At 38.7% G+C, this 14,702-nt stretch overlaps 1 protein-coding gene across 2 annotated transcripts in view; it reads left to right on the forward strand.

Annotated features, from left to right (window-relative positions):
* The window catches only part of LOC139724747 (globin C, coelomic-like), a 106,602-nt gene extending 96,881 nt beyond the window's left edge, over nt 1-9,721 (forward strand). For both annotated transcript variants that reach the window (XM_071635871.1, XM_071635870.1), the window contains exons 4-5: nt 1,647-1,875; nt 2,577-9,721. In XM_071635871.1, coding sequence (XP_071491972.1) covers nt 1,647-1,875; nt 2,577-2,735 — 388 coding nt within the window. In that variant the 3' untranslated portion in view covers nt 2,736-9,721. The remainder of the gene's footprint in view (nt 1-1,646; nt 1,876-2,576) is intronic.
* Nucleotides 9,722-14,702: the final 4,981 nt, after the last annotated feature.

Below are 14,702 nucleotides of genomic sequence, written 5' to 3' on the forward strand. Positions count from 1 at the left end.
TGAATGATTCTCCCCGTGATGCTCTAGCAAGTTATAGCCGTCATCAGTGTATTAGCAGATTAATAATTCGGAACTTCGTATCAAGTATAGGATTTAAAAGTGCAAGATGTCCATAATATTATGATCTCAGAGCATAAATCTAACATCTTTGAAATAAAAGAATCAAATGCAATTGTTGAAATTGATTTTTAAGCAGACGAACAGACATAATACAAAGACAACTAATCATGAAACAACTGCTATGGTTCTCGACAGCTTAGACAGTTGAGACCGCACGCGTTGAACCGATTTTGCTCACTGACCGATGACACCGTCCCAGAGATAAGTGCAGCGAGCATGGGGCACGTTGAAATGAGCCCAGCACAAGACGCTTTAATCATTAAGTCAACGAGGTACTCGCTCATGTTCAAGGTCGAAATGACGGTTCATCTGCTTAAAGCAACACTTCATCCCTTTTCCGATCAGTATGAAAAACGGGGAAACTGGGTGGATTGTCAGGAAGATGTTGGCCGATGAACCCCCGAAACAGCTGGAATTGAGTCCGCTGAAAATATAGCGCGTAGATAATACGTTTTACGCATGATGTTCTTTTCTAAGGGAAGTGATAGATTTTATCCCATACAGTGTTCTGCTTTTCTCACCATGTAGGCCTACTCAGCAGAACGGTTGCTCGATCTACCAAATCCTTTCAAGCAAGTTTACAGATCAAACATTCTTATTTTTAATTGTGTGATAGAGAAATGTATCTCTTCTCGGAATGTATAAAACATGATTCATTTCGTTACCTGATAAACTCCCGTGTAATCTGACGGTTGTATACCTCTGCCGGGGAGGTATAGTGAATGACGATGGATTGGATGAACTCAATTATATTTGACTGCTCGGAAGAGCATGAAATATCCTTGCGTGATATAAAAATACATGTGCATTGATTATAGTAAACTGTTGTCCAAACACCTCTGCCTCCACACACAAACACACACACCTCCCCCAACCCCCGCGAAGTGGCGATTTATCTCATTTAACCTGTTACAATTACAAAGTAAAATTCGTCATGTTAAAGCTATTTGTTTCAAGGTAGTGTTCATATGTCATTGCTTGCATCTGCATCCCTCTTTTGTAGCACGCATGTATCAAATTCTTCGTATGAGTTTGTTGACAGCAAACCTGCTTAGGTCATACAACGGTGCTTACAATATAATCATCTCTATGGATACAAGTAAAATAGAAGAAGGCACCCAAAACCAGTTTCATACGTTGCAAGTATACGCAGACTCTCACGTTCCATGCCTCGAATGCCTTGAAATATATGCATCAATAATCATTCATGCATGACAATAAACGTCATGTAGTTATACGAGGAGGCCTGCAGACGATTCCCGTTACAACGAAGTCCTCAGGACCGGCAGTCTTCGTTTGTGATATCAAATTTTCGCTATAGCCGAACGGTAAAGTACCTCTACATAAAGATAATTATGTGGATGATAATTTTAGTACTTGAAATTTTACTTCGGTGTATGGAGAATTACATCATGATCGTGTTCGTTATAACGGCAATGCGTTGTATATAGATATCAGGAATGGATGAATAAAAGCGAAGAATTATTAAAGTCAGTAATCATGTATCTTCATTTGAATCCTTACAGCTTGTTCAAGGCATATCCAAGCTCCCAGGACATGTTCGAGAAGCTTCGTGACATCACAGATTTCAACGAGCTGGCCAGGAACAAGAAGATGAAGGCGCATGCGTTGAGGGTCATGGCGGCTTTCAACTCCATGGTGGAGAACATCGACCAGCCCGACATCCTGGACGAATTGCTACGCAACACGGCCAACACCCACTACAAGCTGAGGATGCCCGCCCATTACTTTGAGGTTCCTCCCCTTTCACTCAATAATTCGCTGTCAGTTTCCCTAACTTCGCGTATAATATAGTAAATACCGAAGTGATGATGTCACAGTCTTTTGTTATAGCTAGGGTTGGAACCCGTTGCGAGCATGGTTAGCAACGAGAGTATAATGTAATCACACCGAACTAAGCGAAGTTGTTTAGAGCCAGTTTCCATGGCAATGAATGGCTATGAAATCACACTTTGGTGATTTATTCAAAAGAACCGCCCCTCATTGTTGTGATTTCTAATTGTAGAGTAGAATAAGCTGGGGGGGGGGGGGGGGCTGCCTAGCTAATCTATCAGAGGGGAAACGTTTTATTTTTTATATCATTTTCTTACCTTAGCAATATTTCTTAACTCAGATTAGAAGGAAAAACTCCATTATTTGGCTTTCCTGTTATACCTAGGTAACAAATTATGTTGCTTCATCACGGTAATGTTTCGTAACGTGAGTAAACAAAGTGAAAGATATTCAAAGAATGATCTACCTTTGTAATGGTAAAACCAAAGAGACAATAAATGTGATTATATACTTGACTTATATTGCTTCGGTGTAAGCACCTGCAGAACTGCAGCTGTAGTGGTTAAAGTGGAAAACGTAAAAGATAGCGAATTATATCATGTCCTTCACGAAATGGTATTCTAAACGCAATAAACATTATCCTTGTCTGATTGCCATTCCAGGACTTAGGTGGCGTCCTACTCGATACGTTAGGCAACCACTTCGGGGACAAGTTCACGCCCAAGATGAGAGAAGCATGGACGACATTTTACACATACATGACCAGGATACTGCTGGAAGAGATGGAGGAAATGGACCCGACGAAAGATGACGCCCTCTAGAGGGATTCGCTTTTATTTTGTTTGTTTGTTTGTTTTGTTTGTTGTTTTTGTTGTCTTTTTTGATAGCACCAATGGTGGCGCCCTTCTGTGCGATTCCCACTCACCTATGAACTCAGAGACTTGTAAATATCGAAATTACTGTAATTATATTGTTATATATCTGATGGTATCATTTAAAGAAAAGTGATTTTTACTTCTTGTAAACGGCTGTACATTTGCTATATCGTTAACCACCTCAGTGATATGGTTCCTTTATTTCATTTTTCTTTCGTGTTTCTCCGGTGGTAATTGGCACATAAGATATTTCAATTAGTCTTATATAGTAATTCTTGTGCAAGCGGCTCACTTATGTTGTGTGGTGTTGAGATAGGTTATGCAGACACGAATGAAAGGGCTACAGCTACGGAAGTAAAAAGCAGTTGGGGCTGGTAGAGTGCCCCTTCACCAGACAAAATGGAGAAATCTGCATTTAAGTGTTTGATTTAAATTCTAAATAATGACCAAAACATATTTGCGATTAGCATCCTCTCATAACTAGCTGCCTCCGCTCCGCTCCACTCCCCTCCCGTCCTGCCACAGCCGATAGTACCCCAGCCCCCCTTTCCGAGGTTGACCGTTAGCTTCACAATTTTGTCATATGAAAGAGGACGTACTGCAGCGATCGAGAAAATTATATAACATTAACCTTCGGCCCTGACGCCTTTTACAAATGTTTTAGGGGTCCTCGAACATCATAACTGTCATCACATTGTACAAATGAATTTTCTCCTCAGACTTCATGCCACAGCGTATATTTCATATCGTTGATATCCGTCCGCGTTCTGAAACTCGTCAACACCTGGGCGTACAACCGACCGCTGCTACAATGCAATGTTAACGAGCTGATGATCCGTGTAGTGACCTACAAATGCCACAGCGAAGAGGTAACTGCCCATTCCGTTTGTAGAGATGAGTCAATTAGCAGACGCTGCAAACATTCTAACCACGGGCTGCCGATGGCTGCCTGACATGTAAATGATTGTATTAGAAAATGAGATGACATTCGGACATGTGGCGAAGGCGTTAGGGCGCCTCCTGTTGGCCTCTTCGAGGTCACCCAGACTATTGCGACCGGCATTCCGCAACAATCCGATCGTCAAGTTCAGTCCTTGTTAGCCTATCGTGAGAAGTTTTGCACAGCTCAGCGCTAGCAATACATCCACTGCCGATTTTTTTTTTTCAATGCCGAATCCGAAGACCATGAATTACAATACTGTGATATATTACTTTTGAAAAATACTGAAGCATTATCTCACCCTTACAATCACTAGAATCTCAGAACGCCGTACGAAATGATGTAAGTTGTCTTGTCCTATTCTGTGACCATATAGGGAGATGGAGATGGAGAGAGATAGAGAGGGTGGGTATTGTGACGTCATTACCTCCCTTCCATGAGATACAGAGGTAGGCCCATCACCACCCTCATTAGTATGCACACGGTCCTCTATAACGGTGCAGTCGAGTCGATTAGGTAATAACGATTCGCCCCCTCTCAATGCATTGCACTACTTCCTGGGCATGCACCGTCCACTCCGCATCAATTTTGCACAAAATATGCAGTTAACATACAATACATCTCAACCAAGTCTCTTCCTATATAAGATCTTCTCTGAGTCTGTCATTCTTTTTTGGTTACATTCCCCTTGACAAAGTCTAGTTCGGCACTAACGTCCAGTGCGTTTTCATTTCGTTTCCGTCATTTCATTTCGTTTATTTCATTTTCAAAAAAAATCATAATTGCAATAAAGCATTTGGATACACACAATGACACAAAAACAGTACATCAATGTAATGAAGGAAAACATAGAGAACTGAAATACGATAAACGATGATAAATAATGTGACTTGTATAGCAAATTTGTTGGAAATGGAAGGGACTGCTAAAAAGCAGGACTTAGTAGTTTGCAATCTCTTCATAAAAAAGAAGAAGAGAAACTCGAATTGTCACGTGGTTGTTCGGCAGTCTCCAAACACAGTGAGTTTGACAGTAATGGCAAGTGACCAAAAGACGCCCTCTGACATTAGCAAGACGGAAAATATTTTCGAACAAGTCATTCTTCATAACACTTACCACACACCGCCGCGTGGCGCTCGATCCTTCCCTGCAGTTTCTGGAAAATCAATAATAATGTTTGGCATCGCTCTCCATCGTCTGGTGTCCTGCTCCACGGCGCTGCTATTCTCATCACTCATCTTATTTCCACCTCTTGGTTATTTATAGCATCTCTTCTTTCCCACTACACGCATTATGGTGCGCTACTTTTATCCGTTTAATTTTGATTTCAGATCTATCACAGACACTCGCGTTATCCCCCGCGTGATGCGCGCTGTCGTATATATTGCGGCGAGTCGCCGATATTGCTATCTGCTCCGGCGTTCTACATTCTTGTACCAGGTATCCCTGAATATCGTTGCACGTTGGCACAAGTAGTCGTGCTTCCAACATAATTTTCAACATCATGATCATATCATTATACCTCTCTGCTGCAATACAAGCTGTTACCGAAAGAAGAGGGATGAAATATCTCCTCTCCTAATTTCTGAACATAATAAAATTGACAAAACTTTTGTTGTTTTTGTTGTTAGTTTTTGATTGGTGGAAAAATGGAATTTACAGAACACTACGTCAAATAGTATATAATTAATGAAATGTGCCGCATGACGTATTTGGTCTTCAATATTTTTCCCCATCTTTCATATACCATTAATCAATAGTAATACTGCGGAGGTGTTAATATTGTCTATTTTGATACAGGTTTCATAGCTTTTGTGACCCTTATAAACTCTTGTAATTCTTAAAGATTATGTGCATCTTTTTTCGTCCACTTCGTCAGTTATTGTGCGTCGATAATGGTTGCAAGTAGCAATTCCTGCATTCGATTAAATTTATACTAAGAATCATGCTGACGTTGTTAATGTTTAGTGTTTTGTACTCGTGATCAGTAAATAGTGATCAGTAATTAGCCGGAAAGGAAATGTGTTTAAATTTGAGTTAGAGGAGGGGGTTACATTCAATTTTGGGTCGTCTTGTCGCTTGATTTTTTTTTTAAATCAATCATTGGGACGAAATTTACATGAAGTCACATTGTTACACCATGACTCACAGTGTGTGTATAAGGCGGGTAAGATGGAGCTAAATGAGCGGTTTATGTTACTCGGAAATTGGCTCATTCGACTTGACAAGCCAGTTTTGCTGTCATATTGCATGCGGGCATTTTATACATTGTGAGTGTTTCTATGTTTCAGCTACGATGATATTTTCTCATTGAGACTATAGAGACTTGTATGTAAGAGAAGTAATTTTGACCTAAACCAGGCGGGTTCTTAGAGAAATGAAGTTAACGGAAAAAAGTGCGCCAAAATTCAGCATGTGTGACACTGTTGTGAATTTCGATTATCTTTTGTTGTTGCGGTTGTTCACGTCATCACGACGTAGTGTGTATAGCCATAGATATCACTTTTATACGGATCATATACTATTTGAATATGAGATACATAGTGGACTTGCATACTCCATTGGACGTGTAAATAATGTTGTGTATAGTTTCTGTATTTAGTTATAATCATCATGTGAAGGTGTTAATGACCTCTTTCATTGACACTGAGGTAAAAAAGGAGTCATTTTACCCCGTAATCACTGTAAAATAATGTCATCGATCCAACTGTCAGGTACGATTGAGGGTTAGTGACGTAATGTCGCTGGTGTATATCCGGTCAAATGGTAACCTGTTTGTATACATCGTTAATGACGTGTTTAGATCATGGAACCAACACAATCAATCGTGAGGCCAGGCTGAAGAATAATTTCTTGTCGGAGGACAAGAAAAATGTATGTGGACATCAGCGCAGCATTGTTGTCTGAGTAGGCCTACATTTTGCAAGGATTTAAAAACACTGAAAAAAATTCAAATTAAAAGGAAGGTGTCTCAAAGTCTCTTCACGCACTGACGTCACACTGCAATTATTATTATTCGCACTGACATTAGATTCCCGACATAACGGTGCAGTTTCATAAAGTTCTTGATATCTTTGAATTTATTCAGTCGATTTTTCTTTCTTTCTAATGCTCACGCGGAATATCAAGCAAACTGTCGTAATTATGATTCATGACGCACGTTATGACGCAGTTTCCTTTAGTCAAAGTAGACTCACTTTTAGAAAACCCATAATAAAACCCACATTAAAAACCATTCAGATGACTAATTTCACTGAGGAAAAATGAAAAACAAGTAGTGTGTTTATAAGTGGTTCATTACCCTTCTCAAAAGTCAATTGCATAATGTAGATGAGAATGACTTTCCATTCCACCTCCATGCAGGACTAATAGGCGGCGAATAGAATTTCTCTTATATTGCCCGATTAGAACATGATTTATGATATTCATGAATTTTTGAATCCAGTGCATATTAATGCACTCATTCATTGAAAAAAAGACACTCTGCACGATTGCATACACGAAAATGAAGTTGTTACGAACACGCAGTAGTTTGGTCGTTGAATAACACAACTCACAGGGAAATATTAAGCTGGAAATATTTCCTTGGAAACAAGCTTCCGATTATATCTGCTTAGCGCATCATGAATAAAAGTTGTTACGGAATAAGTCCGACGGATATAGACTATCGCAACTAAAGACGGACTGTTTTAATTTCAGTCTTTTGTTCTACAGTAGTTGTTGTGGCTACAGTTCGCCACTCTAAAAGTTCGTTATTCCAAAATGTCGTTAATGCGAGTATTAAATAGGGCTCGCCATTTCTGCGGTTTTCGTTATTCCGAGGGTTCGCACTTCCGAAGTTAATTCCGAAAATGAAATGAAGTTTGTTTACCTGAAATTCGTTAATCCGAAGGTTCGTTAGTCTGCAAGGTTGTAATTACGAAAATGAAAATAAATGTCCGTTAATACGACCGTTCGTTAATCAACAGGAAAAAAAATGTTATTTCGAAGGTTCGTCAATCTGAAATCAAAATAAGGTACGTAATTCTGAAGGGCCGTAAACTGGGCACCTTCTTTCGGAATAACGACACTTCTTTTTGTTTTTGTTTTTCATTTTCGGATTGACGAACCCTTCGGAATTATGAACCTTATTTCATTTGGAATAACGAACCTTGGGAATAGCGCCGTAAATGCTCGGATTATGAACCCTATTTCATTTCAGGATTAACGAACATCTAGGTATAAGACGAATTTTGTGTTTCCTAATAACGAACTTTCGGAATAACGAACCTAATTTCATTTGCGGATAAACAAACCTTCGGAATAACGAACATCACCCGTTGTTATAGTGCTCTTTTAGTGGAAGGTGCTCTCACCCCACGAGCACAAGAACATGAAGAAGAAACATCGTTCATAAATACCTCAGTTGTGATGTAAGCAACTTAATTCCAAATATGAGATACTACCATTTCTTTGGCAAATGCTCGAATGCTAAACTATAATCTGTTTAAAATAGAGACGCCAATATAGAATTTCATCATAATCTACATGAATAAAGTTTAAGTGTTATGTAATCAACATCCTACCAGGCAGGCAGGAATTACTTGTCACTGCAAGTGACAACAAAATACGTGACGTGTCAGCCTCAAATACTTCAAATTTAGTTTCATATGAGTGGGATGGGGCAAGTCAAATAAAGAAAACGAAATCCCTGTCTCTCTTTTCCAACACACATTACCCTGCTCACGTGTCTACTTGTTCGTTTTCGAATAATTGAAATAATGACAGTCTTTTCTCCTGCAACTCAGGACAAAATCAGATACTCAGATACTGAGATTCGATAGATGGACGAAAACCACAACACATAGACATTGTGTAGACGAGAAGCAATTTGTGTATATCAAAGGGGATCGTGAAGTTCAGGTTCTACGGTTGTACTAGAGAATGGCGTATTTAAGTGTATGACAGTCACTGTCCAAGGTGGAAGGCACCTATCTCGTAACAAAAGGAGGGAGTGAGTCGTTTAAGTAATAAAGCACTATTATAAAATGATGGAGCAGATTCTAAGCAAATGATTCGTTGAAACGTACACGTGACCAGACATTTATCATTTGCCTGACGCGTTTGCTTGTTAATGAAATATAATAACCGGTCATTAGCACTCTCACGTCGCGATGGTGACCGGGCGAGATTTCATATCATGGCGTAATTTACTTGCGATGAGTGTAATTTATCAAACGACAAGGAACTGCTCCATCATGTTATAAAACAAATAATGCACATCTTTTTGTTTGGGCATTATAGTATAATTATTCACACTAGGCACTTTCGAAACAGTTCAAACGCCCTTGGTTATCGCCTCGAGCATGTTAGGCTGTTCCAAAGGTACCTTGTGTGGACAATTCTTACTGCTGCCCTCAATGGTGCATACTATTTGCATAATAATTATTCTCCTCTTCAGCCGCTCTCTTCTGTTATCATTTAGGTACGTGAACCGTCTCCTCACTGGTATCAACAACTCCTTCTCAGAAAATATTTTTAGGAAAGGGAATTTTTGGTAAGCTGTTAGGACCTTACATTTTTCTTTTCCATTGTTATGAGACGGTGGCGAAGTTTTATACCAGGGGAGCAATCAAAGTCGTCTAAGCGGCATTGAGCAACATCTCAGAAGTATACATCGATGTAAGTAAATGCACGTGAATTGTGTTTTATCATTTGGATATTCGACCGTATAGTTCGACTGAAGCCGAATGGTTTAAATTAGAAGCTACTTGCCAATAATGTCTGGAAATTCGGTGTATTATGAGAATACGTTAGCTCTGTGTATTAGAGACACGAGCAGCGTGTAATCATACATCGGTTGCTCATCGAATATGCGGCTGCTCCTTTTTATACTGAAGTAGTGAGACGAATTTTACGCCTTGTACCATATCCATGAAATGTATTGTATACCCATTATTCCTGTTTAAACTTGGACATTTTAGTGTGGATTTTAATAAATTCAGGTATATCAAATGAGATCAGGGTCTATGTTGCATTCATTACAAGCTTCCCAGTTCTTTCCAGGAGAGTAAGCCTATACCATTGTATACAGTCATATCAGTTCAGGGCGGGGGCGCAGGCGCCCCTCCACTCACCCACACACACGCACAAATACGCATATTTTTGGCTCTTCAAGAAAAAAAATCGAAAAAACCCCGAAAACAATAAAAGCCATGATTTCCCGAAGCTTTCTGTCCGGAGATTCTTTGTTAAAGAGGAGATCCACTCCCCCCCCCCCCCCTCCCCCCAAAAAAAAATCCCTACAGAACGATACAAAAATGACAAAAATCGGAGAAGAAATAAGGAAGATATGACATTTTGAAATTTCACACATTTCATACATAACCTACATGAGAGCATGACATCATCAACTCGCTCATTTGAATTTTCAGGATTGGCCAAGAAATCTTTTCCGAAAAAAAAATGAAATTTCAAAATGTCTTATCTTCCTTATTTCTTATCCGATTTCCGTCATTTTTGTATCGTTCTGTAGGGAATATTTCCCTCTTTCTCTTGAAGTTTATTCATATTTTGGGTGGATTTCTTTTAAGAGGGGGCTGTCCATTTTTAAGATTTCAAGAAGAGCTTCACAGAATGCAAAGATAAACGCCATCATCGATGATTAATAGAGAAAAAAAATCTTTCGACAATTCTGCACTCGTTACATAACAAGAAATATCATGATCATTGAAATCATCACATATTCATGTATTTTATGTTCTTTGTTTGCACCAACTTTAATCAAAAATGTTTCAAGTTAATATAAATGGATATAATGATTTTGCATTTTAACCCTTCATAATTATATGTAGTACATACATACAATATATATATATATATATATGTATATATACTTGTATGTTGTATATGTATATATGCATATGTACATGTATATATATATATATATATATATATATATATACACATGTATATTTATTTTCTGACAAGAATTTTAATGCTTTAAGAGTTTACTGTATTGGACTACTAACAATGAATACATTTCTGTCGAAAAGTCCAATTTGATGAGAATGGATTTTACACCTTTCGGAAAGGAACTCTTGATAGATGATGACAAAGAACGTAATCACACAAATTGCAACGTAGGACACAACGTGAATCTTGAATTGCAGGACAAGTACTTTATTGTGGTGACTGAATTTACTACCACAGAATATATATACAGGCGTTATTCCTAACTCGTCAATACAATGGATTCTTCAAAACTTGAACCTAATCGACGACAAACAAGAGGGGAAAAAGAAGTTCATGTAAATATGGCATACTATTCAACCATCATCCCTTCGCCCTCGTCCTTTGTTTCAGAAGATAGCATAGCACAACGCTTAAGCGTGTACACAAGCGTATTGGTATAGCACAACACTCAAGGCCTAATACATGTACAGTATAACTGGTACTGCCCGCTTGCTAGATGCGCTCTGTTGTACTACAGCCTCGATTAGCAAATTTTCGTGCAAATTGAACTCTCGCCATATTGAAAAGTATCAAGACAACCATACGCACGTGATGAAAGTAGAAAGCATTGTTTCCGACACTAAACAATACATGCACAATGCAGACCTCTAAAAAAAACCTGCACAACCCCCCCCCCAAAAAAAAAAAAAAAAAAAAAAAAAAAAAACTGTCCCTATGGCTTTTTGACATCACACTCTTCCAGCAATAGAAATTGCGATTGAAAAGAGTCTATAATCTGAAAATATGACATCCGTTCGAAAGACTATCATACGAATGCACAAATTGAAAAGATATCATAGTACTCAGATGCCCACAAGTCGGCAGCAGTTACAACATTACATGCATTCCTGCTCAAGTCTGTGTAGTGAAATGAAAAGACAAGTAAATCAGACAAACTGTAAAGAAAAGCCTTCAAATAAAAGAAAAACGGATATGGAGCTTGAACAGCAATAGGAGAATCTACCCTTCACTTTTACTTCTGTTTTGCATTTCACTTTTCCATGCAGACCTACACACATTTTTCACACGCTGGCAAGTGCAAATTACCGCGTACAAGATCCATAAACACGAACAATGGAGACCACACAGAGCACTCCGTTATAATGAACACGAGTACAACGAAATTCTCGTTACAAGGAAGTAAAATTTCAGGTCTAAAAATTATCATCTTCATCTTTTCAGAAATTACTGTTTGGCTATAACGAAAAATGATATAACGAAAGAAAACTACAGGTCCCGAGGATTCGTTATAAACAGGAGTCACCTGCATAAAAACAATAACAACAACAACAAAAACGGCATGCCCTTTAATGATGGGAACGCGACATAGGGGAGGTGGAGGAGGAAGAAGAGGAGAGGAGGAAGGAAGAGATTAACAAAGATGGAAAGAGGAATGACAAAGAAGAAGGCTCTCAAAGTTGGACTCGGGGACTCAGACATGCTCTGGCTATGAGGTTCAAGCGTGTATTGGACACACTGTCTCAGCTCGCACACTTGGCTCTGCACCTGCACTAAGTACACCAAACATGGTAACCTCATACATTGTACCAGTTCGTTTTTCCGAACCAGTTTGAGTGCAGACATTTATGACAAGTGCCATATGCTTGAGCTTTACGTTATGTGTCATAAATTCAGCCCCAACCCACCACCCTAAACCCCCCCCCCAAAAAAACCAAACAAACAAACAAACAAACAAACAAACAGACAACCAACAAAACAATAGGAATTCTCATGAATTTAGGTACATACAAAGTAAAAACTGGGAACTTTCACAAGGATTGTTTTTGCGTACTTGGCTACTGTGAACTTTAGCTTGAGGGTGTACATAATTTCGGAGATTCGGTGTATCCTTATACACATTTGATATCATCTGGTAAAATATTTGCATTTCACCATTTGTATGATGGTTCAGTCGCAGGGCATAATTCATCAAAAAGTCTACACTACCAACTATTCCACAATTGTGGTAATCCATATAAAACTTTCCTGAACCGCTGTGCATGATTGGCAAAGAACACAGTGTCAGCCCACGAAACCCTACTTTATCCATATATTCTGTTTGTGTAAACAGTACCTCTGGGCCAACCACGCATCTTGGAGCCGTTACGCTGACCGCAGGATGACAACTTGAGATGCTAGCTACTGTATCACCCATTCAAGGACATCAAAGATTGCTTGACTGATTGATACAAGAGCGCATTGTTATAGCGAGGACCTATAAACCATGACAATCACCTTGTTACATCAGACTCCTCACTGTATCAGGAGACAAGAACAAAGAAACATGAAGCTTTATGACCTGCAAAATTACCATATCTAAAAAAAAAGATTTAGTTTCATCTGACCTCTTTTGTAATGAGGCGCCACTGTATATTACAAGAAAAACAAAAGGTAACTAGATATTGAAACTTCAACAGTAACGAAAGCACACCTCCTTCCACTTCAAGTCTGTTTGGCATGGGCAGGATATTGTGTGCAGTCTAAACGCTAAAGTCAAATCTGTCCTTTTCTACATCAGACAGCAGTGCACAAATGGAAAAGAGAAGATTTTACATTTTAAAGAAAGAAGGTAGTAAACTACACTAACCCAACTGTGCTGGCTAGTCTCACCTCCAGTCTTTTTTTTTTTCTTTTACAATGTGACATTCTGGAAAATTATACACTTTAATTTGGCTTGGTGACAATGAAAAACTGCCTTCTTTGAAGGCCACTTTGCTAAGCTATTTGCCTAGCTTGCAATACTTAAAAAACAAACATACATACTTTTCTTTATACCTAAAGCAAAGCATAATATAAAAAATAAACAGAGAATTTCGTGACAATACATCTGCATGCTGTTATGCCCAATAGAGGACATAAAACGAAGGGGCTTGCTTGCATCTGGTAGACAAAAACAAACGAACACTCAAAAACAAAACCCAACACATTCATCACTCCCTAAAAAAGTCACATCAGACATCTCCTTTTCTTCATGGCAAAAACCTCATGTGGTACATACAGCAATCATGCAATAAAACACTGCTGATTGATTTGGCTGGGGGTATAAGAGTGCAGCACAGGTGAATGAAAAATAAAATATTTAGCATAAATTAAGCAGCATATAACTACAGGGAAGTCAACCTGGTAAATAGCACTGCAGTATTCTTAGGACTGGAAAGGTTTGTATTTGGCGGGGAAACAAATTTTTCCATAAAATCTGCAGTACATACATTTTTTTTTTTTTTTTGGGGGGGGGGGGGAGGGACGTAAAAAATGCTACAACAAAGAAGCAGTTGGCATCTCTGCAACTACTTGAAATCCACAAGCAATTATGTCTGAGTACCGCTTAACACAGAAAACTCTGAATGCCGTATACGCTGAATATTTGGCGAGGTTTTTTATTTTTGCAGATTTTGCGAGTCAGGTGCTGTTCGCTACATTAAAGACACATAAAAGAATTGACTCTGATGAGTGTGACGTATGTGTATATATATTCTCCATTCAGTACAGGACTCCAAGATTACGAATTTAACCACTCGTGAAATCGTCATGAAGTCCTGATACGTGAAAAATTTAGACTGGCTAAATATATGGCGTATACAGTACATGAGATATGGGGAGTAGTATTTGCTCTTTTCTGTTTTGAAGATCTGGTTGGTTACATGTTCATGATGTACAAACAAATTAATCAATTTCGAAAAATTAAGAATCAAAAAGCTTTAATCCATTAGGCACTAAGGATCGAACCCGCTGAACAACCCTAATGAAGAATTTGATGTTTGTGTGTCTGAATGAAAGCTTCAGACACACTGACAACTGCTGACTGCTCTCTAGCAAACTTAATTGCAGAAACTCAGCATGAAGACGCCATTGTGAACAGAATTTGTATTCATTATATCAAATCTGTTGTTATTTGTTTTCATAGTTTGTTTGTTATACGAACAGAAGCAACACTATCAAAACGTACAGAAATCTGTTCCACTAGAAAAGTAAAAGAAAAA

Source organism: Diadema antillarum, unplaced genomic scaffold (genome assembly GCF_040938485.1).
Source record: "Diadema antillarum isolate AM-2024a unplaced genomic scaffold, OU_Dant_1.0 scf00000226, whole genome shotgun sequence".
Taxonomy (NCBI): Eukaryota; Metazoa; Echinodermata; class Echinoidea; order Diadematoida; family Diadematidae; genus Diadema; species Diadema antillarum.